Source organism: Ovis canadensis, chromosome 6 (assembly GCF_042477335.2).
Source record: "Ovis canadensis isolate MfBH-ARS-UI-01 breed Bighorn chromosome 6, ARS-UI_OviCan_v2, whole genome shotgun sequence".
NCBI classification, from domain to species: Eukaryota; Metazoa; Chordata; class Mammalia; order Artiodactyla; family Bovidae; genus Ovis; species Ovis canadensis.
Window position 1 is genome coordinate 26785312 of NC_091250.1, and position 26738 is coordinate 26812049.

General features: G+C 39.7%; 1 protein-coding gene across 2 annotated transcripts in view; it reads left to right on the forward strand.

Moving 5' to 3' along the window:
- LOC138442293 (bifunctional heparan sulfate N-deacetylase/N-sulfotransferase 4) overlaps window positions 1–26738 on the forward strand; it is a 288177-nt gene that overhangs the window by 237368 nt on the left and 24071 nt on the right. For both annotated transcript variants that reach the window (XM_069593406.1, XM_069593407.1), the window contains exon 6: window positions 5178–5360. In XM_069593406.1, coding sequence (XP_069449507.1) covers window positions 5178–5360 — 183 coding nt within the window. The remainder of the gene's footprint in view (window positions 1–5177; window positions 5361–26738) is intronic.

Below are 26738 nucleotides of genomic sequence, written 5' to 3' on the forward strand. Positions count from 1 at the left end.
TGAAATGATTACCACAATAATTTTAGTGACTATCCATTATTTTATATAGATACAAAATTAAATTAGAAAAGAAATATTTTCTCCTCATGATGAGAACTTAGAATTTACTCTGTTTACAAGTTTCATGCATAATATACAGAAGTGTTAATTGTATTTATCACGATGTACGTTATATCCTTTGTAGTTATTGATCTTGTAACTGGAAGTTTATACCTTTTGACTACCTTCATCCAATCCCTCCTCCCTCTTCCCACCCCCTCACCTCTGGTTGCCGCAAATCTGATCTCTTTTTCCATGAGACTTTATATTTGTTTGTTTGTTTTTGACATACAATTGATGTACCACACTATCTTGGTTTCTGGTACACAACATAGTGATTCATTATTTCTATACATTTTTAAATGACCACCGCAATATGTCTAGCTACCATCTACCACCATACAAAGGTATTACATATTTATTGGCTATATTCCCCACACTGCACATTTCATACCCATGAGTCATTGATTTTGAAGCTAGAAGTTTGTACCTTCTAATCTCCCTCACTTATTTCTCTCCTGCCCTGAGCCCCCTTATCTCTGGCAACCTCCTGTGTGTTTTGTGTGTCTGTAACTCTTGTTTCTGTTTTGTTCTGTTTGTTCATTTGTTTTGTGTTTTAGATTCCACTTGTAAGTGACATCATACAGCATGTGTCTTTCTCTGTCTGACTTGTTTCAGTCAATATAATACCCTCTAAGTCTATCCATATCACAAATGGCAAGATTTCATTCCTTTTATGGCTAAGTAATATTCCATAATATATATGTGTTCCCATATATATACATATATATATATAGCATCTTCATCCATTCATCTAGTGATCGGCATTCAGGTTGCTTCCATATCTTGGCTATTACAGATAATACGGCAAAAAAGATAGGTATGCATGTATCTTTTCTAACTTGTGCTTTCATTTTCTTCATATACATACCCCAGAGTAGAATTGCTGGATTATGGTAGTTATCTTTTTAATTTTTTGAAGAACCTCCATACTGTTTCTCACAGTAGCTGCACCAATTTACATTCCTAGCAATAGAGCATGAGGATTCCCTTTTCTCCACATCCTATCCAACACTTGTTATTTATTGTATTTTTTTTATAATAGTCATTCTGAAAGGTTTGAGATGACATCTTCCTGTGGTTTTATTTGCGTGTCCCTAATAATGATGTAAAGCATTCTTTCGTGTGCTTCTTGGCTATCTATAAGTCTTCCTCCAAAAAACGTGTCTATTTAGACCCGCTGTCCATTTTTTTAGTGGGTTGTTAGGACTTTTGTGGTGTTTTGTTGTTGTTGTTGTGTGAATTCTTGATATACTTTAGATCAGTCAGTTCAGTTCACACATGCAGTTGTGTCCAACTCTTTGTGACCTCATGGACTGCAGCATGCCAGACTTCACTGTCCATCAACTCCCAGAGCTTGCTCAAACTCATGTTCATCAAGCCGGCGATGCCAACCAACCATCTCATCTTCTATAGTCCCTTTCTCTGTTTACCTTCAATCTTTCCCAGCATCAGGGTCTTTCTAACAAGTCAGCTCTTTGCATCAGGTGCCAAACTATTGGAGCTTCAGCATCAACATCAGTCCTTCCAAAGTATATTCAGGACTGATTTCCTTTAGAATTGACTAGTTGGATCTCCTTGCTGTCCAAGGGACTCTAAAGAGTCTTCCCAACACCGCAGTTCAAAAGCTTTAATTCTTTAGTACTCAGCTTTCTTTATGGTCCAACTCTCACATCCATACATGACTACTGGAAAAATCATAGCTTCAACTAGATGGACCTTTGTCAGCAAAGTAATATCTCTGCTTTTTTAATATGCTGTCCAGGTTGGTCATAGCTTTTCTTCCAAGGAGTAAGCACCTTTTAATTTCATGGCTGCAGTCATTACCTGCAATGATTTTGGACCCCAAAAATGTAAAGTCACTCACTGTTTCCATTGTTTTCCAATCTGTTTACCATGAAGTGATGGGACTAGATGCTATGATCTTAGTTTTTTGAATGCTGAGTTTCAAGCCAGCTTTTTTACTTTCCTCGTTCATTTTCAAGAGGCACTTTAGTTCTTCTTTGCTTTCTGCCATAAGGGTGGTGTCATCTGCATTTCTCAGGTTATTGATATTTCTCCCGGCAATCTTGATTCCAGCTTGTGCTTCATCAGGCCCAGCATTTCGCATGATGTACTCTGCATATAAGCTAAATAAGCAAGGTGACAATACACGGGTTTGACATTCTCCTTTTTCAATTTGGAGCCAGTCTATTGTTCCATGTCCTGTTCTAACTGTTGCTTCTTGACCTGAATACAGATTTCTCAGGAGGCAGGTAATGTGGTCTGGTATTCTCATCTCTTGAAGAATTTTCCACAGTTTGTTGTGATCTAGACAGTCAAAGGCTATGACATAGTCAGTGAAGCAGAAGTAGATGATTTTCTGGAATTATCTTGGTTTTTCTATGATGCAACAAATGTTGGCAATTTGATCTCTGATTCCTCTGCCTTTTGTAAATACAGCTCAAACATCTGGAAGCTCTCAGTTCATGTAGTGTTGAAGTCTAGCTTGGAGAATTTTGAGCATTATTTTGCTAGTGTGTGGGATGAGTGCAATTGTGCGGTACTTTGAACAATTTTTGGCATTGCCTTTCTTTAGGATTGGAATGAAAACTGACCTTTTCCAGTCCTGTGGCCACTGCTGAGTTTTCCAAATTTGCTGGCACAATGAGTGCGACACTTTATCTTTTGAGTGCAAATTTTCTGGCATATTGAGTGTAACAGCATCATCTCTTAGAATTTGAAATAGCTCAACTGGAATTCCATCCCCTCCACTAGCTTTGTTTGTAGTGACCTTCCTAAGGCCCATTAGATTTCACATTCCAGGATGTCTGGCTCTAGCTGAGTGATCACACCATCATGGTTATCTTGGTCATGAAGATATTTTTTGTATAGTTCTTCTGTGTATTCTTGCCACCGCTTCTTAATATCAGTTGAAAAGGACATCTTTTTTGGTGTTAATTCTAGAAAGTCTTGTAGGTCTTCACTGAACCATTCAACTTCAACTTCTTTGGCATTAGTGATTGGGGCATAGACATGGATTACTATGATACTGAATGGTTTGCCTTGGAAACAAACAGAGATCATTCTGTTGTTTTTGAGATTGCACCCAAGTACTGCATTTTGGACTCTTTTGTTGACTATGAGGGCTAATCCATTTCTTCTAAGGGATTCTTGTCCACAGTAGTAAATATAATGATCATCTGAATTAAATTCACCCATTTTGGTTAATTTTAATTCACTGATTCCTGAAATGTTGATGTTCACTCTTACCATCTCCTGTTTGACCACTTCCAATTTGCCTTGATTCATGGACATAATATTCCGGGTTCCTATGCAATATTGTTCTTTACAGCATCAGACTTTACTTCCATCATCAGTCACATCCACAACTAGGCTTGGCTTTGGCTTTGGCTCAGCCTCTTAATTCTTTCTGGAGCTGTTTCTCCAATGGCATATTGGCACCTACCAACCTGGGGAGTTCATCTTACAGTGTCACCTTTTTGCCTCGCATACTGTTCATGGGGTTCTCAAGGAAAGAATGCTGAAGTGGTTTGCCATTCCCTTCTCCAGTGGACCACATTTTATCAGACCTCTCCACCATGACCCGTCAGTCTTGGGTGGTCCCACGTGGCATGGCTCATAGTTTCATTGAGTTAGATAGTAACTCATATTTTAGATAGTAACCCGATAAAGCTCTACTATTTTTAAGGTGAAAGATGTCTTCCTTACATGATATTACTCTTACTTTTCTCATGAAGTTAATGAAATAATTGTATTAGTTGTTCCAATATATATATGTAAATAGTAAATAATAAAATGTATTTTTAAAATGCTTATATGTGTATATGAGGTTGAGGAACAAGTACAAGCATTGTCTATGGTAGAAAATGTTGAGCTCCCTTTTTAATGAGTTGCATTTGTAATTTCCTCAGTTTAGACCAAGATTATGCAAGTTCTCTTTTATTTGGTATTATTTTTTTCATTCCAGCTGCAATCCTTGATGAGTTGTATATAAGATTATATTTTTAATCACATTCAAATTTTTGTTGCTCTCTCAAGAGCAATCAATCTAGATTTTTACTTTTTCCTAGACTCTGATCCACAATACCCAATTCTACAATATATTTAAAGTTAATCCTGAGGAAGGAAAAGTTATAAAAAAGTAATAAATGTGGAAGAGTAGTTGGCTAAAGGCAATCAGTGGCTGTGCAAACATTAACAGTTTCCTTATTGCAGTAAAAATTCCTCATTAGACCGCAAAAAGACAAGTTTTCTTAAGTTTGATTTCATTTCAACCCATATACATACATAGACTAAAAGTTCTGAAACAACTGTTTAATTTTAAAACTGGTATGATTCTGGTTCTTTGCTAGTCTGGAAATTATTAGATTATTGAATTTGATAATGTTGATTCCACAATGGGGAAAAAGCTAATATGTAAAGTAACGCTATACTTTTAATGAACAATGAGGTTGGCCTATCCCAATTTCAATTTTTATTCTTAGAGTGAGTTTAAGAGTGACTTTGAAATAGAAATCAGATGTGTGACTTTCTACCAGTATTAGTCTTTGCAAACTGCCATAACAAGACATCACAGACTGGGTGGTTTAAACAACATACATTTATTTTATCAGTTTTTGAGGTTACAAGTCCATGATGGAGATGCCAGAAAATTCAGTTTCTTCCTGACTTAAAGACAGCCATTTTCTGGCTATGTTCCCAATTGGCCTCTCCTCTGTGCATTGCAGAAGGGAGGGAGAGAAAGGGAGAGCCAGAGAGAAAAGGAGAGAGAGTGGAGGAATGCACTGTGGTATCTGTTTTCTTATAAGGCAACCAAACCATCAAGTTAGGATCCTTATGACTTCATTTAAGCTGAATTACCTCCCTAAAGAACCTACCTCTGAATACACTCACATTGGGAGTTACAATTTCAACGTGTGAATGTGGAGGGCGGGACTACAATTCAGTCCCTAACGCCACCTAAAATGATAATTGTACGTCTCATAAAATTCCACGTTTAGGTGAAGTTCTTCTTCGAGCTTCCGTGCCACTTTTTAGCATATGCTTATGATATTTCTGTCACTTTTATTTTTCAGATCAGCATTTTCATGACCCATTTGTCAAACTATGGGAATGACCGCCTAGGGCTGTACACCTTTGTGAACCTGGCCAACTTCGTTCAGAGCTGGACCAACCTGAAATTGCAAACTCTGCCTCCGGTGCAACTAGCGCACAAGTACTTTGAGCTCTTCCCTGAGCAAAGAGATCCTCTCTGGCAGGTAACACTGAACATTCTCTCCTGGGGTGAAAGAAAAAAAAACTAGCAATTTGTGAGCACTGAATTGATGTTGGCAACTCTGCTGGAAATACTATAGCTGGCATTTAACACAAGCTTCTTTTTTATCCAGTAGTTGTATTCTCTTCAATCATGCTTTTTATTTGTTTTGTGGATTAAGTATTTGCATTTGGGGTTTGTTTTTCTGCGGGTTTGTTTGTTAGTCAGTTGGTTTGGAAGTTTTGCCTAGAGGATATTGTTTCATTGTTGGTATTTTCTGAGAGCTAATCATTTTGACTTGCATTTAGCGTGGCCACTGACTAGCAAGAAAATGGTTAGGTATTAGGTATCTAGTGTTGAGGCAGTCCAAGTGCAGGTTGGAAAATAATTTCCAGACATAGACCATTTCAGAAAGGAGGAAGTTTGTTAAGAAAAAACAGCAGAGAGAAAGTGGGCACTGCGAGTGCAGTGGGCCAACACCTCCTGACAGGCCTGGGAGAGTCAACCATTTTTATGAGTTAATAGCCAGCTTTTATAGCCTCAAGACAAAGGAAATTCCTGCTGGATGGTTTGCATTAGGTGATTGGTTGGGGTGCTATAGTGTGTTTACTGGAGTGGGCGTCTTTGCCTAACTGGGAGTCAGGGAGCTTGTTAGTGATTACCAGGGGGCTTTTGGTAACAGTTACAAAGGGGCTTAGTCAGCTTTGGAGGTGACCTTGGTTCTGGGCTCTGCTTCTGTGGCCTTGGTGCAAGGCCTTGCATCTGTGGCCCTGGGGCAGGACCCATCATCTAAGAAGATGGTCTATCCAAGTGGCTCAGCAGAAAAGAACCTGTCTGCAATGCAGGCGCCACAGGAGGCATGGGCTGATCCCTGGGTCGAGAAGATCCCTGGAGGAGGAAAGGGCAACCCACTCCAGCATTGTTGCTAGGAAAATCCCATGGACAGAGGAGCTTGGTAGGCAGTCCATGGATAGCGTTGCAAAGAGTCAGACACAACTGAGCATCTGACCACACAGAGCACATGTCTAGGAAGACAGAAATCAAGGGCCACCATAGTCTAAATGGCTATAAGTAGACCTTGATATGTACGTGTTCAACACAGATAGTCTAAATAGAAAAGGAAAGGCTTTTTGCTTCAAGCCCATACAGATTCTATCTTTAATATGTCTTCAGGGTTTTGTTTTTAAATCCAGTCTTTCACTAGGTCAGATCTACTGATAAAGAATTGTCAGTTTTAATTCAACTTTTTGTGGGAGCCACTGAGCCTCAGGGCATGAAAATGTAAACTAGCTGCTTCTTACCATTTATCTAGGAAAATGCTACCTTCTACTCTCTTGGTTCTTTATGCATCAGATTACATTGACCCACACAATCAATAAGCTGACTGCAGAGAGCGGATCAGATGGTCCCCTGCTAAGTAGTCAGTAGAGGAGTAGCATCCTCATTAATGAGAAATCACTGTGAAACAGGCTTCTTACCATTTCCTCTCCCTCTCTTGTGTTTCTCTTTATTCCATAATTCATGTTACATGCCCTTCTGTGTCTATATGGTTAAAAAAAAAATCCGCCATATGTTTATTGAGCATCTCCTATGTATAAGGCAAGGCTAATTGCTCTAGAAAATTCAAAGAAGAATAAAATGCAGTGCTTTCTCTCGAAGTCAATAGAGCATTTTATTATTATTTTTATTCACTGTTACATATTTTAAAATCTGTTTTAAAACAGCTACCGTAAGTCATACTTTATTTTAATGATTAATTCAGCACTTTGGTGTATATGTTAAGTAGACAGATAAATAAAGGCATAATTTTTATAATGTGTATACTCATACTACATAGATGTTGAATTTCATGAAGGCAAAACCTTGTGTCCCATAAATGGTAGTTAAAAATGCTCACATACTTATAAAATTGATAAATCATTGATAGTAAATCAATTCTTTTCTCACATATTTTTATTTATAAGATATCTATAATTCATGGTATAGGAACAACAAAAAGTAGCCAAATTAACCAAGGTGATAGATGATCTAAAAAATGAGTCAGTGGCCCCAAACTCTACTATCTTCAGAGGGAAAAAAAAATGCTTTTTTAAATGAAAAATTTATACATCTTAATGCTGTATGCGTTTTTAAAAATAAATAATTGTGTTCACTGATAGTTTTCCATCTCAGTGACACTACTTGTTTTCTTTGGAAATGAGCGTAATCAAAAACACATCAGCTCCAATAAGATTTGGTCAATATTATGGTTTTAAATTTGATGATCAAATGTTAGATATGAAATACTGTGCTAGTTGAATAGGGGTATAAATGAAAATTAGAAAAAGAAAATAGCATTATTCCTTAGAGAACTGCATCACTTTGGAAGACATAAGAACATATGCATACCCAAAGAAAAAAAGACATTTGTGAGTGTGACTTATAATTTTGAATAGCATCATAGAGGTAAATTCCTAGGGAATTCTTAAATGATATAATTAATCAGAAAAGGCATCAGATAGTTCACAAATTTAAGTTGCTGTTTTCATTTATATTTCTTTTACTAAAACATAGCTTATTATAAGAGTATTTAAATAATACTCAAGAGTAAATGTTTACTAAAAGTCTCTTGTTTTATTACATGCATTATATAATTTATATGGTTACTGTTAACTGAAAAATGAAGTTGTAAACATTTCTTACTAACAAACGTGCCATGTGTTCCTAAATGTATTTAGGAAAGAAAACAAGGACTAGTAAGGAGAATTGCAGTTAAGTTGAACAGGGAATTATTCACATATATGAGATTTTGAGAACCATAGACATTGAAGCAAAACTTTTCCAGTCATAAAGGGTATCCTGTGAACTAGTGAAGTTGCTCAGTTGTGTCCAAGTCTTTGTGACCACGTGGGCTATAGCCTACAAGGCTCCTCCATCCATGGAATTTTCCAGGCAAGAGTATTGGAGTGGGTTGCCATTTCCTTCTCCAGGAAGATATTCCTGACCCAGGGATTGAATCCAGGTCTTCCGCATTGCAGGCAGACACTTTACCGTCTGAGGCACCAGGGAAGCTGGAAAACTGCAAATGCTCTAGTGAAGATAAAGGGCATAATACTTTTGATTTCCTTTCGATGGTGGTTTTCTCTTCTCATTTCATATTTATAATAGCAAGCAAACAAAACAGCTATAAGCATCATTGTGTCCTTTATATAGCATCAATTTAATTTTACAAAACATATATAATCTTGAACTTCAAAGTGTTGCTCAGTCATGTCTGACTTCTTTGTAACCCTGTGGATTGTAGCCTGTCAGATTACTCTGTCCATGGAATGTTCCAGGCAAGAATAGTGGAGTGCATAGCCATTCCCTTCTCCAGGAATTGAACCCAGGTCTCCCGCATTGCAGGCAGATTCTTTACTACCTGAGCCACAAGGGAAGCCCCACATGTAAGCATAACCAACACTAATTAAAGGTTTTACAGTCCATTCATCACAACCCTGAAGAGATAAGATCAATTAATATTATGTGTCTCTGTCACTACTATGCATTCTGTAAGTTGAATGTTGCAGATACTGTATTATATTTATTATAAACATGCCTTTTTATTTAGTGCCTTTCACTTTTAAAAAGTCAACTGTTATCTTTCCTTAGATTTTCAATTCAAGCTTTTTTATTGTCACAAATAAAAAGAAAATGTGCAAAATGATAATCTTAACAGCTATTTAATTTCCTTTGGCTCCTTACGTAGATTTTCATTAGCACCAACTAACAGATATGTGAAAACATCTTTGTCACCTAATTAAAAAGTGCAATATGAATATCTGTCAATGGCCAGCAGGGAAAGTACAACGCAGAATGTTCTCCCTTCACTGGAAGTGGCTTCTTTTAAAGTTGTTTAATATGAGAATATGTACTGAGCACGCAAAGAACTCGATCCCTAGAGTCCATCCTCCTCAGTGCAGTCCCTGGTGTGTAAGATTCTTAAAATTATACTCATAGATTTCTATTAATTCATGCCCCTTTTTGTTTGGGTGGAATAATCACTATAAAGCATAAAGGAATAAGGCTTCCTGTTTTTTGTTTTTTTTTTTAACTCCCATTATAGAAACCCAGACCCCAACATGGAGGCAGTTGGAAGGTCAGATCATTGCACATTCACTAATCGATGCTTTTAAGCTCTCAAGCTGTCAGGTTAGCTCAGTCTCAATCTCCAGTCAGTCACTCCAGGGTCTCACTGTCAATAAATGTGCCAAGGGTGATGTGGATTCCTGCTCGCCTGTGTGACCAAGGGAATGCTCAAAGAGCTGCAGCCCCTCTCTTTCCAGGCCAGTGTCTCTACGAGTAAAGAAACAGGGGAACAAAGCCACAGGGTGCTCACCTTAGGGAATTAGCACCTTGGTAGATTCTCGCTGGGCGATCATCTAACTCCCGCTTAGAAATGATGAGATCTGAATGTCTATGACATAAACAAAGCACGTGGTCTAGTGATACAAACACTGTAGATTCTATAAGTTGGTGCTGACACGGAGAATTACGGATTGTAACAGCAGGAGGCAGTGGGGCATCTAGCTCAACCTATTCATTTTAGACACCTGAGGAGGTACAATGTCTTGTTCTAAGTTACTTGACTTATTAGGGACAAGTCAGAACTGAAGCTCAAGTTGCCTTATTATTCCTGGAACTCCAGTTTAGTCCCAACCACACCAAGATGGTAGTTTTATGTTTAGAATAATAAATATACTTCTATCCTTGAGTGTCTATGTAGAACGAAATATCAGGAACACCTTGTGACTTCAGAAGCACAGGATGGAGTACTCTGTGAATTGATGCAAACAATGCTTTTGAAATACCTGTATAATAAAAAGAAAGGTCTTCGCCTTCATGGAATTTACAAACCATTATAGCTCCTGGTTATAGGAACAAAATGACATCATAAATTTGTCTTCATATTTTCCCCCTTTTTGTTCACTCTATACCTTATTTATGACTCTATTATTGCACTTACCATATGGTATTGCAGATACTTGTGCTTGTCATATACGAGCTCTTGCAAACCTTAAAGGGTAAGATGTTGGTCATCTAGAACCTAGCATTGTACCATAGCTACTGTCATTAAAATTATACAAATGTATCAGCAAACACAGAGGGTGTGTGCAAAAAAGCAATGAGTGGTGCACTTGTTTCTTGGTAAGAGAAGGCATATAATGGGACATGACCTTGAGGAGCACATGCGAGCCGGTCAGGAAGGCTTTGTGAGCTGTCAGAGTAATTTGGGTTTGAAAGGCAACAAGTGTGTTCTGAAGATGAGCGTGAAATACTTTTTTAAGTGTTGGCCAAAAAAGATTATACCAGAAGTTTTTGTTTGTTTTTTTCCGTGACAAATGAGAACGGGGAGGAGCTGCAGTTAGGTAATAATCTAGATATGAGAGAGGGAAGCGCTGAGTAGCTTCCTGGCTATGGGGGGAAAAGTGAGCCTTAAAAGAAAAAGTGTTAGAAATTATTTGTGGGTGAGACCCTGAGATTAAAGGAACTCTGATATATAAGTAATTATCCCCATAGCTGGGGAAATAAGAGTTCTATAATTTCATAGTCTTCACTTCCCTTTATTCATCTTTCGCCTTTCTGGTGAAATAGTCAGAACAACTTTTATCACTTCACACTTGGAGCAGAGGCACAGATTTCATCATCATCTGATCCATCTTTCCTAATCACCATGTGGATTTATGTGTTACAGTACTACATTTCTCTTCTTAATTCAGAATAGTATTTAAACCTTTCAGAAATTCTTTCCAAATACTCAAGTAATTCCTCATGATTTTAATTCTTTTAGTATTTTAGTTATTTAGTTTACCATGAACCATTTCATTCTTTCGATCACACAAAAGACATCCAGAAATGGTGACGTAAGTCATGGATTTTTCTTTTCCCATCAATCAGTTGCAAATACAATCTTGTCAGGTGTCAAATTCTCCACACAAGTACCTTACTAAGGTTTCGTCATGGTAAAACTACTTGCAGATAGCAAAAGAAAAAAAATGATAATACTTTCATACTTGATGAATCAAAATCACCATCAGATAACTATTTTGAACCCCTAATTCAAGTGTAACAATAAAAACTGAATTTTTTGTGTATGCCCTACAGAAATGTCTGATAACTTTTAACATACTATAAGTGAAACATTATATGAGACCAACCTATCAATAAGAGTTTAAAATAGTTTCTTTCATTGAGTTGGTTATCCAGATTCCCTGATAGTATATTCATAAAACCATAAATAATAATATAAGGTATTGTATGCAAGAGTGTACAGTCATGTTTGAAGATACTCAGAGCTACAGGGTAAACTTGTCTCTTCCGCCTGGGGTCAACTGTGCTTTTGAGAATATTTTATGGGAAAATACAAATAGTGTGAATTTATTGAATAAAGATGGTGTGATATGGTGAAGAATGCACAGGTGTTTAGGATAAATCAGAGGTATTTTGTGCTTAAAGCAATTCCTGTGGCACTATTACCATGATCCACACATGAACCACAGGCCTCTTTCACCAATCTCACCCCCAGAGGTGGGCATTTATGCACCTTTGTAAATCAGACCGGACTTCCCAGGTGGTGCTAGTGGTAAAGAACCCACCTGGGTTCGATCCCTGGGTCAGGAAGATCCTCTGGTGGAGGGCATGGCAACCCACTCCAGTGGCAGGCTACAGTCCATAGGGCCCGAAGAGTCAGACACAAATGAAGCAACTTAGCATGTAGACACGAATCTGAGTACTTAAGCAGAAGAGTTTTCTGAATAAGAATCAGACTATTACACAGGAATTCTGTGGAGAGGGCATTCATTGTGGATCAGTGGCACACAGAAAGGAAAAGCTTTTCCAAGGAGCTGATGGACTCCCTGGCTTATACGATGTGCAGGTAGAATCAAGTCTTTGCAAAGATGGTGTGTGTCTCAGAGTTTCTCCATAAGGATTTGCTGGCTGAAGCACTGAGGATACATATCCCTAACCTATTAAGATTCTTCATCAGTGTGCGTGGATTGTATTAGGCTTAAATGACTTTGAGAGACAAAACATTGAAAGTCACCAGCTTGTATGATGCAGACTGGAAAAGAATTTTCTTTAAAGGTGTGCACATGGGAAAGTTTAGTGAGCAGAATAAGGTTTCAAACAACACACCAAGATAGGTGGGAGCAGAAGAACTTGAAAAACAAAAACTCCTTTCGTGGCATTCTCCTTTAAACACTGGGGTCAGACTAGCAGAAAGCAATTATAGGGAATGAAGAGAAAACCGATAACCTGGAAATGTTTCTAATTAACAAAATAATCCTTCTACCATGAGCACTGGGCAATTTTAATGTTTCGGCTATTAAGGTCTAGAGATCTCCTAGTTATCTGGAAAAGGCACATGACCTGAGAGGATAATCAGTCCAATTGATAATTCCATGGTGTCCTTTTCAGGGAAGGGTGTGGAGAAGCAGTGAGCAGAATAAATTGTTGGTTAAAAAAAAAAAAAGGCAAGTAGGTTGGAATAACCAGATCTAATGAGAGCAAAAGTTATTTTCATCATCCTATAAAACATGAATTTCAGGATCAGGACAATGGTGTGACTTTTTTAAAGTATGTCTCTAGCTTGATAGTAAATTTGAAATTTTTACTTAATTAGAGAGGGAAAATCTAAGTGCTCATACCCTTCTTAGTAACATGATTTCATCAGAATTTACTGCCCTTTCTAAGTCTAGTTAATCATCTCAGGGAATCTCGTGTCCCCTCTACCTATATCTACCAGAAAGTAAATCTGCCTCACCTCATCATATATTCCATGTACAAAATCTACCTGATTCCCGTCTACCTGTGTGGGAGATAGTTGCATGCATTTTCACTATGCTGGCACTGTTATCATATACACTGCCTAAAGCAGCTTTAACTGAGTATTTTTCCAAAGTTTCAGCATATCTATCATGCTAGATACTAAAAACAGAAAATTAGAGTGTGTTACAGTTTCAGATATGTAGGGAACACTTAGATAGGGATATAATTGCTTTATAAGTTTCTGATCTTTAGAATTAAAACAATAACAATGGCACAAAGTATGAGAAAGTGCATGCAAATGCGCCCCTTTTCTTATAATCATTGTAGCATCTTCTTCCCCTGCATCCCTTCTCTCATACGCACACACACACACACACACACACACACACACGCGTGCAATTTAACAGCAGAGACAACCTCAGCTTTGGATTTCAAATCTGAAACTAATGTCCTGTGTCACCTTCAGCAAGACCTAAATAAAACACCTTGCATCTCAGCTTCCTCAGCTATAAAGAAGGGATAATACTATCTGTCTTGCCAGGTTGCTTTGAGGATTAGAAATAATCTATATCAAGCAAGTGTCTGGAATATAGACGGTGATCAATAAAAGTTAGAAAATATGTTAGCTGTTATTCAGACAATAAAAGGAGAGTCAGAGTAGGAAAAGTCTAAACAAACATTTTCAGAATATAAAATAGGAAATGCAAACATCCTGTTATTAAAGCTGTGATTAACAGAGACAAGAAGGAACATACCAAGAAAAGAGATGAAAGAAGAAATATGGGCATCCCAATAGCCCTAAAATGGTCTAACATAGAAGGAATGAAGTTAGAAACAAAGTCTGTCCAGACCAGTGCATACAAATGCCACCCATTATAAAATACCTACAGGAAAAACTGAAGTAGTATAAATTGAATTAATAATAAAACCATTTGGGACACAAATATACCTGATAAGGAAACACCTTGGAGTTTCTTCAGGCAAATTTGAAGCTATAGGCTATTCTACCAAATGATGTAAAGACTCCTCAGTTCAGTTCAGTTCAGTCTCTCAGTCGTGTCTGACTCTTTGTGACCCCATGAATCGCAGCATGCCAGGCCTCCCTGTCCATCACCAACTCCTGGAGTTCACTCAGACTCACGTCCATCGAGTCAGTGGTACCGTCCAACCATCTCATCCACTGTTGTCCCCTTCTCCTCCTGCCCCTAATCCCTCCCAGCATCAGAGTCTTTTCCAATGAGTCAACTCTTCGCATGAGGTGGCCAAAGTACTGGAGTTTCAGCTTTAGCATCATTCCTTCCAAAGAAATCCCAGGGCTGATCTCCTTTAGAATGGACTGGTTGGATCTCCTTGCAGTCCAAGGGACTCTCAAGAGTCTTCTCCAACACCACAGTTCAAAAGCATCAATACTTCGGCACTCAGCTTTCTTCACAGTCCAACTATCACATCCATACATGACTACTAGAAAAACCATAGCCTTGACTAGACGGACTTTTGTTGGCAAAGTAATGTCTCTGCTTTTCAATATGCTGTCTAGGTTGGTCATAACTTTTCTTCCAAGGAATAAGCAAAGACTGCTATATAATCCTAATTCAGTTTAGTTCTGGATATGTTTTTTCACATTGTATTATATTTAAACATAATCTAGATACATTTACTGCCTGCTCAGATGGCTTTTTGAAAATGCTATTTTATTTTAATTTATTTTTAAAAAGCTTTTAATTTTGTGTTGAAGTATAACTGATTAAGAACGTTATGGTAGGTTCAGCTGAACAGCAAAGAGACTCAGCATACATATACATGTATCCATTCTCCCCCAGACTCTCCTCTTATCCTATTTTGGGATATTATTGCTATTTGGCTACTGCAACTCATCCACTTCATTATTTTAGCACTTGATGTCATTCAGGGTTCAACTCACGTATCTCCCCAAGCCAGAGGCCTTCCCTGATGACTAGAGCCAAAGCACTTCCTCCCATTTCTGTCTCTTTTTAAGAGCTTCCTGTCATATTGACTTCACTGCATTTCAGCACCCAGAATTATTTAATTCAAGTGTGTGTTTCTGGTAATAGTATGTAACATGCATACTAATAGTTGGGTATATTTCCAATAATTATATTTAACTAGAATGTAAGTTCTCTGAAGAGGAGACCTCTGTCTTCTTGATTGCTGCACTCTAATACATAAGAGTAGCTTGATAATTATGGACTGAATGACTGATTAACTGTGATAGGATGGGCACCATAAACATTTGGTATAAGGATAATCAAGTTTTGCTACATGTTTGAAAACTAATGTAATATAAACTGCGTAGATATTTTACTTCTCAAACACCCACAAAAAATTCAGTCACCGATGATGTTCTTCATGGTGGCCCCAGAAGCTATTTCTTGCTCTTTACTCATATGATCATTGTAGAATTTAATCTTTATTTTCCTCACATTATCATTTAACTGAATAATTTACAAAGAAATTTAGTTTTCTACTATATTTTAGATATTAAGCAACAGGAAAGCAGTGTCAATTGCCTATTCTTATTGCATTTCACCATATATAACTCAACAAAGAACAAATCTCAGAATAGGTGTTCAGTTCATTTGCTCAAATGGTTTTCTTACAAAGTGGATGAGCAAACTGATTGATTTTTCAGTGCCGCTGTTGAAAGTCAAAATCTTTTGTGAGACCTCTCTTGGTTCTACATGTTTGACTAAACCTCTTTTCTTCTTTATCACAATATACATGTCTTCTTTATCACAATATACATGGCTTTGCCATTCAAACTTCTGCATGCAAAACTGATGAAACAAAACTTTCACAGAAATAGGCAGATTGATGATGTAAGACTTGGAAAGAGTTTGGCTCTCACACACAGAACATGGATAGACACTCATTTTGGCAGACAAAGACACTAATTATTTTAGTTGTACTTTCCCAGGAAATTACACTGATGGGAGTAAACTATAAAATAAAATTACCTGGTGCTAAGGTGGGCTTTCTTGGTGGCTCAGAATGTAAAGAATCTGCCTGCAAAGCAGGAGACCTGAGTTCGATCCCTGTATTTGGAAGATTCCTTGGAGAAGGGAATGGCAACCTACCCCTGGAGAGTATTCTTGCCTGGAGAGTTCCATGGACAGAGGAGCCTGGCCGGCTACAGTCCACAGGGTCACAAAGAGTTGGACACAACTGAGCTACTAACACACTGGCACATGGGCAAGATGTTACAGTACTTCTATATTCAAATTTAGAGGGATCAAGGGATTATTTATATTGTGTGCATGCTCAGTCACTCAGTCTGATTCTGTGACCCAGTGGTCTATAGCCCACCAGGATTCTCTGTCCATGTAATTTTTCAGGCAAGCATACTGGAGTGAGTTACCATTTCCTTCTCCAGGGGATCTTCCCAACCCAGGGATCAAACCTGTGAGTCCTGCATCTCCTGCATTGGCAGATGCATTCTTTACCATTGCCCCACCTTGGAAGCACTTTAAGTATAATATATGTGAAAAAAAAAGAAGATCCATGAATAAACTGAATTAGGATTATATAGGAGCCTTTGGATGATATGGTAGAAGAGTCCAGAGCTTCAAGTTTGCCTACATCTCATGCATCCCAGAAGTCTAGCCATCCAACTCTGAGAAGGGTCAGTCACCTTAGTTGCTGGTGCTTCTGACAAGGAGCAGGAAGTCAGATCTCAGGATGAATATCTGCAATAAACCAGGCCATCAGCAAGTATAATCTCTTTCTGCTGCTCCAGTTGCCTAACTAAACAAAGGGGAAAAAAGAGTTTATAGGAGATTACAGAATAAACTTCCCAGGTGGTACTAGTGGTAAAGAACCTGCCTGCCAATGCAGGAGACGTAATAGAGGTGGGTTTGATCCCTGGATTGGGCAGATTCCCCTGAAGTAGGAAATGGCAACCTGGTTCAGTATTCTTGCCTGGAAAATCCCATGGACAGTGGAGCCTGGCGGGTTACAGTCCAGGGGGTTGCAAAGAGTTGGACATGACTGAACGACTGAGCCCACAGAGTAAGCACTTTTTTTTTATAGAGCACAATTTAATGTTTTTTACTGTATTCACTCATTTAATGTTCTCAATAACCGTGCCAGGTAAACAATAGCAATCGTGATTTATTTAATGGATAAGAAACCTGAAGTCCAGAGAGTTTGGGGAAATTGCTTAAGACACAAGCCTCCTGAGCTCACACTCTTAACTATGGAGCTCTGCTGCCCTACCAAAATAAATAGGAGTGATTTATGACAGATATTAGCTTCAGTGAGAAGAACTGGCAAGATTTTGACCCTGAATTGTAGGAAAAAAAATAAAAGTGTTGCCCAGAAATATAAATAATTCAAAGATTCACATGCGGGTATGAGTATATCTATAATAGTGAACACAGCAGAACGGAAGCTTCGGTTGGTGTTGTCGTTTGTTAACTCAGTACCAGTCTCTCCGTCCTGTCTGACACTTTGCAACCCCACAGACTGTAGCCCACCAGTCAGGCTCCTCTGTGTCCGTGGAATTCTCCAGGCAAGAATACTGGAGTGGGTAGCCATTTCCTCCTCCAGGGGATCTTCCCGACCAAGGGATCAAACCCAGGTCTCCTGCACTGCAAACAGAGGCCCATGAACAGCTTTGAACTATTTGTTGCCGATTCACCATGAGACTAAAAGATTGTGCCAACATATAAACAATCTATATCAAAAGCAACCGGTTGCTTCATCCAGAATCTTTTTTTTTTTTTCCTGCAGTGAAATGTTCTTGTTGAAGCGTGCAGTACAGTAATTCATATTGTGACACAAATTTTTTATCTTCTCTCAAGAATCACAGTGAGAATATGGCAATGTTGCTATAAGGATGGCATTCCAAAAATACAGGGGCTCAACAGAAAGATATTTCTCACTCATATAACTATCTGGAAAATGGGCAGGCAGTCTAGGAGAGTTAGACAGCTCTGTTCTACATGATTATCCAGGGCCCCAGTTTGGCAGGTATTCAACCTATATACAGTCTCCACTCCTGAGTCCAAGGCACGTGGTGCAGTTGTAGCCATATTACAGCTGGCAGTAAGTAGAAAAGGGGAAATCTAGGGAGAGTGACTTTAAGATACTTTTACATCATTTTGTCTTACTTAAACTGGAGTGACTCATATGAAGGTAGCTAAATTCAAGAGATTATGAAATATAATCTCTAGCTGGAAAGCCAGAGACTAAACAAAATAGTGATGTTTTGTTATACAAAGAAGGAAAGGAGACAAGCTAGTTTAGCCTTCTCTGCTATAGTGGAAATTATGTTCAGAGAGTTAAGCTAAAGTTAGACTATGGAGAATCTGAGACTGAATACTGAATTAAAACATTGCAGAAAATAGAAACACTAGTAAAAATAAAATAAATTTTAGTTGTTATGTAAAATAGATAAGAACTGTTGCACTTATTGGCTTGTAATCAGCTCCTTTATCAGAGTTTCTATAGATGAATTCATCGACAAATTCAAGATGTATAGGAGAACCTTTTGTGAGGCGAATTCTCACAGACTGCATACAGAACCGGCGTTTTTGCATTATGCTATACTCTTGTTCCAGTGAAAGATGGCGATGGAAAATGCGTCAATTCTGTGATAAGGATCCGGTTCAATGATTTATCGAGGAAACACTTTCAGGAAAAGCTTATAAGGGAAAATGTGGAACAGGAAAAAGCAGAGCACGATGTAGTCTTAGAAAAGTCAGGCCTCGACTAGATCTGCAAGGAAAGAGCTAATCACACAAATTGTCTGACCTTGAAGCAAGCTGGTCAGGCTATCACACCCCTGAATCAGCCAATCACTGGACACGGGCCATCTCTGGAAAGTGGCAAGGGATGCATGACTTCCTGTCTAGTGGCTTCTATTTGACAAGGCAGTACTCAGCCTCCCCAGCTGGTCAGAAATAGGGTGTTTCCTTCAGTGGAGGAAAAGGCATTCAACCTCTACCACTGCCCCATCCACACCTTGTACCACAAAGCTATACCTGCTTCTCATAGTATACTCACTCACCCAGGCACAATTTTTCCACAATTGTGAACGTAATTCCTGGGGAAACCTATAAGAAGAAGGTCATTAGGAGAAACTGCAGCCTCATTGCTGCAGCCAATTCCAAAGCTGAAACCAACGCACATTTTCTCCATATTCTCCCGCATCTATATCCCCTTCTCTGGCTTTCCTCCTCGTGTGGGTAGCAGTTCTGCTGGTATGGAAGGCTGACCTGGTGTGTCGAGTAGTTTCAGGACCAACTTCAGTAGCAGCAGCTTTAGTTTGTCCCACTAATTCTTTTCATGTAATTTTCTCTGGGAATTATGACAGAGGAAGGCTATGCCTGGATAAAGATAACTTATGAAGAACTGTACCAAAAAGATCTTCACGACCCAGTTAATCACGATGGTGTGATCACTCACCTAGAGCCAGACATCCTAGAATGTGAAGTCAAGTGGGCCTTAGGAAGCATCACTACAAACAAAGCTAGTGGAGGTGATGGAATCCCAGTTGAGCTGTTTCAAATCCTGAAAGATGATGCCGTGAAAGTGCTGCATTCAGTATGTTAGCAAATTTGGAAAACTCAGCAGTGGCCACAGGACTGGAAAAGGTCAATTTTCATTCCAATCCCAAAGAAAGGCAATGCAAAAGAATGCTCAAGCTACCACACAATTGCACTCATCTCACACGCTAGTAAAGTAATGCTCAAAATTCTCTAAGCCAGGCTTCAGCAATAATGTGAACCGTGAACTTCCAGATGTTCAAGCTGGCTTTAGCAAAGGCAGAGGAACCAGAGATCAAATTGCCAACATTCACTGGATCATCAAAAAAGCAAGAGAGTTCCAAAAAACATCTATTTCTGCTTTATTGACTATGCCAAAGCCTTTGACTGTGTGGATCACAATAAGCTGCGGAAAATTCTGAAAGAGATGGGAATACCAGACCACTTGTCCTGCGTCCTCAGAAATCTGTATGCAGGTCAGGAAGCAACAGTTAGAACTGGACATGGGACACCAGACTGGATCCAAATAGGAAAAAGAGTACGTCAAGGCTGTATACTGTCACCCTGCTTATTTAACTTCTATGCAGTACATCAAGAGAAAAACTGGGCTGGATGAAGCACAAGCTGGAATCAAAATTGCTGGGAGAAATATCAATAACCTCATATATGCAGATGACATCACCCTTATGGCAGAAAGTGAAGAAAAACTAAAGAGCCTCTTAAAGTGAAAGAGGAGAGTGAAAAAGTTGGCTTGAAGCTCAACATTCAGAAAACGAAGATCATGGCATCTGGTCCCAACACTTCATGGCAAATACATGAGGAAACATTGGAAACAGTGGCTGCATTTATTTTGGAGGGTTCAGTTCAGTTCAGTTCAGTTCAGTTGCTCAGTTGTGTCCGACTCTTTGCGAGGGTGGGGGCTCCAAAGTCACTGCAGATGTTGATTGCAGCCATGAAATTAAAAGACGCTTACTCCTTGGAAGGAAAGTTATGACCAACCTAGACAGCATATTAAAAAGCAGAGACATTACTTTGACAACAAAGGTCTGTCTAGGCCAGTAGTCATGCATGGATGTGAGAGTTGGACTATAAAGAAAGCTGAGCACTAAAGAATTGAAGCATTTGAACTAGGTGTTGAAGAAGACTCTTGAGTGTCCCTTGGACTGCAAGGAGATCCAACCAGTCCATCCTAAAGGAGATCAGTCCTGGGTGTTCATTGGAAGGACTGATGCTGAAGCTGAAACTCCAATACTTTGGCCACCTAATGTGAAGAGCTGACTCATTTGAAAAGACCTTATGTTGGGAAAGATTGAGGGCAGGAGGAGAAGGGGATGACAGAGGATGAGGTGGTTGGATGGCATCACCGACTCAATGGACATGAGTTTGAGTGAACTCCGGGAGTTGGTGATGGACAGGGAGGCCTGGCATGCTGCAGTCCATGGGATCGCAGAGTTGGACACAACTGAGCGACTGAACTGAACTGAACTGAGCTTATGAAGTATGCTGTGGTAAACTCTTGTCTGGTGCCCAACCTAGCCCTAATCAAGCTGTGGTGGCCATGCTTTCTCAATTATAGTTAGAATTGGACATAGAAGTAACAGCAAGTAACCTAGTGATTTGAATGCCAAGGATATTTCTCCCTGTATAGTAGCAGTTCTACTTATGTTGATCAGGGTCAATTGCCCCTGTGAGGATTGTAATTCATTTCCATGCCTGCTGGTCTACGCACACAAGGAGTCCAAAGTGAATGGACATAAGCTGCAACATTTAGGTGGTGATCCTCTTCCTGGGCCTCCTGCTTGGGTCTCCCCTCCTTTGTGAACCAGAGCTTCTAGAACCACAGACTTTAAAGTTGTAAGATGGAAAGCACAAATATTCCAAGTAAGCCACTGCAAATGATGGTGAATGGGTCTACTCTTACATCCACTCCTTAATTCCTGGACACAACTATACTACCGTTTGGAGACACAGAACCAACCAATAGCTTTTAATTTAAGAGGTATGGTGTGTATCTAAAAGCTGGTACCTCAACTGCCTCTTTCCTGTGGTCTTTCTCCCCTCTGTCAGGTCAGCATCTCTGGATAGTGAGGCATGATAAGACCAGTGACTCCCATGGGAAGAAGCCTGCTATGACACTCCCTTTGTCAGGAGTGGTCCCCTTTACCAAAGCAATATTATGTGAACTACCATAGCAGCAACTTAGACGTTCCTTGAGGCCTTGCATAGTGATGATGGCCAAGGCTATGTAAACTGAGAGAAGCAAATTCGTACTCTGAATATGTTCCAGCTGGGATCAGAATGAGTCACTGTCCTTTTCAGAATGGATGTGTCCAACATAATCAATTTTCTACCAAGTGGTAGAAGAGTGCTGTTTCTGGAACTTATAAGTGGTCTCTTAATGACAGGTCAGGTACTCGGCAGTGGCTCTTACTAAAGCAGACTTGGGGAAGGGAAGCCCAGGAATGGTTTCCAACTTGCTTTCACAGATTCTCCATTCATCAGTTCAGTTCAGTTCAGTTCAGTCGCTCAGTCATGTTTGACTCTTTGTGACCCCATGAATCACAGCACGCCAGGCCTCCCTGTCCATCACCATCTCCCGGAGTTCACTCAGACTCACATCCATCGAGTCAGTGATGCCATCCAGCCATCTCATCCTCGGTCATCCCCTTCTCCTCCTGCCTCCAATCCTTCCCAGCATCAGAGTCTTTTCCAATGAGTCAACTCTTCGCATGAGGTGGCCAAAGTACTGGAGCTTCAGCTTTAGCATCATTCCTTCCAAAGAAATCCCAGGGTTGATCTCCTTCAGAATAGACTGGTTGGATCTCCTTGCAGTCCAAGGGACTCTCAAGAATCTTCTCCAACACCACAGTTCAAACGCATCAATTCTTCGGTGCTCTGCCTTCTTCACAGTCCAACTCTCACATCCATACATGACCACAGGAAAACCATAGCCTTGACTAGACGGACCTTAGTCGGCAAAGTAATGTCTCTGCTTTTCAATATGCTTTCTAGGTTGGTCATAACTTTTCTTCCAAGGAGTAAGCGTCTTTTAATTTCATGGCTGCAATCACCATCTGCAGTGATTTTGGAGCCCCCAAAATAAAGTCCGACCCTGTTTCTACTGTTTCCCCATCTATTTCCTATGAAGTGATGGGACAGGATGCCATATTCTTCATTTTCTGAATGTTGAGCTTTAAGCCAACTTTTTCACTCTCCTCTTTCACTTTCATCAAGAGGCTTTTTAGCTCCTCTTCACTTTCTGCCATAAGCGTGGTGTCATCTGCATATCTGAGGTTATTGATATTTCTCCTGGCAATCTTGATTCTAGCTTGTGTTTCTTTTAGTCCCACATTTCTCATGATGTACTCTGCATAGAAGTTAAATAAGCAGGGTGACAAGATACAGCCTTCATGTACTCCTTTTCCTATTTGGAACCAGTCTGTTGTCCCATGTCCAGTTCTAACCATTGCCTCCGAACTTGCATATATGTTTCTCAAGAGGCAGGTCAGGTGGTCTGGTATTCCATCTCTTTCAGAATTTTCCACAGTTTATTGTGATCCACACAGTTAAAGGTTTTGGCATAGTCAATAAAGCAGAAATAGATGTTTTTCTGGAACTCTCTTGCTTTTTCCATGATCCAGCAGATGTTGGCAATTTGATCTCTGGTTCTTCCACCTTTTCTAAAACCAGCTTCAACATCAGGGAGTTCACAGTTCACGTATTGCTGAAGCCTGGCTTGGAGAATTTTGAGCATTACTTTACTAGCATGTGAGATGAGTACAGTTGTGTGGTAGTTTGAGCATTCTTTTGCATTGCCTTTCTTTGGAATTGGAATGAAAACTAACGTTTTCCAGTCTTGTGGCCACTGCTGAGTTTTCCAAATTTGCTGGCACATTGAGTGCAGCACTTTCACAGCATCATCTTTCAGGATTTGAAGGAGCTCAACTGGAGTTCCATCACCTCCACTAGCTTTGTTCGTAGTGATGCTTTCTAAGGCCAACTTGACTTCACATTCCAAGATGTCTGGCTCTAGATTAGTGATCACATCATCATGATTATCTGGGTCGTGAAGATCTTTTTTGTACAGTTCTCCCGTGTATTCTTGCCACCTCTTCTTAATATCTTCTGCTTCTGTTAGGTCCAGACCATTTCTGTCCTTTATCGAGCCCATCTTTGCATGAAATGTTCCCTTGGTATCTCTGATTTTCTTGAAGAGATCTCTAGTCTTTCCCATTCTGTTCTTTTCCTCTATTTCTTTGCATTGATTGCTGAAAAAGGCTTTCTTATCTCTTCTTGCTATTCTTTGGAACTCTGCATTCAGATGCTTACATCTTTCCTTTCCTCCTTTGCTTTTCGCTTCTCTTCTTTTCACAGCTATTTGTAAGGCCTCCCCAGACAGCCATTTTGCTTTTTTGCATTTCTTTTCCATGGGGATGGTCTTGATCCTTGTCTCCATTCATATACCCATTGTTTCAGAGCTGGATTGGCTGAGGACAGAGGTTAATGACATGTGAGAATGCTGGGAACTGGCTGAATGATCTGACTGCTGGGTTGTGCAGCACTTCTACATTGGATACTCTCTGGTGTACATTCTTGGGCAATACAAAGATCATCACATTTCTAGACAGCATATTAAAAGGCAAATACATCATTTACTGACAAAAGTCTATCTCGTCAAAGCTACGACTTTTTCAATAGTCATGTATGTATGCTAGTGTTGGATCATAAGGAAGGCTGAGTGCTGAAGAATTGATGCTTTTGAACTGTGTTGTTGGAGAAGACTCTTGAGAGTCCCTTGGACAGCAAGGAGATCAAACCAGTCAATCCTAAAGGAAATCATTCGTGAACATTCATTGGAAGGACTGATGCTGAAGCTGAAGCTCCATTGCTTTGGCACCTGATGCAAAGAGCCTACTCATTGGAAAAGACCCTGATGCTGGAAAAGACTGATGGCAGGAGAAGAAGTGGGCAACAGAGGATGAGATGGTTGGATGGCATCACTGAATTAATGGACATGATGTAGAGGCATCAGTGAGACCATGATAGGTAACGTGGGGTCTGGGCACTTACTTGTAAGGTTTACTTGTAGTCTTCATATCTTCTTGAAATCAGTTCCAGCTGTATCACTCCATCTTATAATGAATAGCTGCTGGGTGTACTTGAACTTATGACTTGGTTGTTCTGTCACTATTAAACTTATGATAGTGAATTGTGACCACATGATTACTTTGAAAATCCATGACAAACACAATCTCTTCCAGGGCCCAGTAGCATACCAGGAGCTACTGTTTGAATGATTTGCTACAGAACCTCAAGGGTAAACACTGTGATTCTCCTCTGGGACCTGAACAAAACTCTTTTTGGTGTCCTTTTATACCACAGAGGCCACAGTACCAAGGGTCTGCCACAATGCATGGCCCAATTGGGAGGACTGCTTAGACTTCAGACTTACCTCTTGCAGGGCTCTTTCTTGTTCTGGGTTCCACTCAAAACCAGCAGGTTTCTGCATCATTCAGTCGGTGACTCAGAGAAGTATTTCCTAGGTCCAAAAAAACAAGTGTCCAAAACCCAAAGAAGCCTATTGAGCTTTGTGCTTCTATCTTAGAGAAAGTGAAAGTGTTATTCACTCAGTCGTGTCCAACTCTTTGAGATCCCATGGACTGTAGTCCCCCAAGTTTCTCTGTCCATGGAATTCTGTAGGCAAGAATACTGGAGTGAGTTGCCATTCTCTCCATCAGGGGATCTTCCCAAGCCAGGGATCAAACCCAGGTCTCCTTCATGGCAGGCAGATTCTTTATTGTCTGAGCCACCAGGGAAGCCCCTCTATCTTAGTAGCAGGAATTGCAAAGTACAATACTCACCTTTTACTTTGAAAGGCATGTCACCACATGCTTCAGGCCACTGGGCCTCTAAAAACCAACCAAGTTGATAGGCTCCTGAAACTTGGCTGGTTTAGTGAAAATATTCTTCAGAGGAACTTGGGTGACATAATATTAGAGCAGATATGGATTAAAAAATTATTTAAGTATGTAAATATGAACCATAAATGATTATCTTATGCCATTTTAAAATTTGAATAATACATGTAAAATTATAATTGTTTTAATGATCAACATATGTTTTTTAGAAAGAATTTTGTGAAAATAATTTTTGAATATATTTATTAATTAGATTACCAATATGATAAAACCATTTTGTCAGTCAATAGATATTTTAAAAGTGGCATCACTATCATTTACCCTTTTTTAAAAGGTCATTTATTTATTTATGGCTGTCCTGGGTCTTTGTCGCTTTGCATGGGCTTTCTCTAATTGTGGCCAGTGGGGGCTACTCTTGGCGCAGCACACAGGCTCTTCACTGCAGTGACATCTCTTGTTGTGGAGCACAGGCTTTAGGGCACACAGGCTTCAGCAGCTGTGGCATATGGGTTTGGTAGTTGCAGCTCGTGAGCTGCAGAGTACAGACTTGGTGGCTGTGGCACACGGGTCATGTGCTCTGCGGCATGTGCAATCTTCCCAGACTGGGGACTGAACCAGTGTCTCTTGCATTGGCAGGTGGATTCTTATCCACTGAACGACTAGGGAAGTCCTTAGGACTCTTAATTCTCAAGTGCCATGAACTGGATGGTAAATTTGGACCTCTTTACTTGAACAGAATGGAGGCTGGTACAAGAGAGAGTTGAGATGGGGATAAAATTGGATGTGTGGCTATGTTGGGTCATTTCCTCACCATGTCTGTGCAGCAGTGACACACACACAATGTAAATTATTGTTTAGGAGGAAAGTAGGGGCTAGAAATAATGATCTACATGGTATCTGCTTGTGGAATATGGCCAAACTATGCAATTATCTGGATCAGCAGAGAATATAGCATGTAATGTAAAAAGGGAAGAAAAAGTTGGCCAAGTCCAGAGTTCAAGGATGACTTCCCAGCCCTCTAGAGAAAACAAGAAGGAATAATTAGGGCAGAGCACAGATATCTGAAAACCTGAGTTCAAACCAGGCAGAGACAAGCTAAGGATCAGGTATACAGATGTAAAACGTGAATTCAGAGGTGAGGTGGAATCTCAGAAGTTAGAACACCAAGCC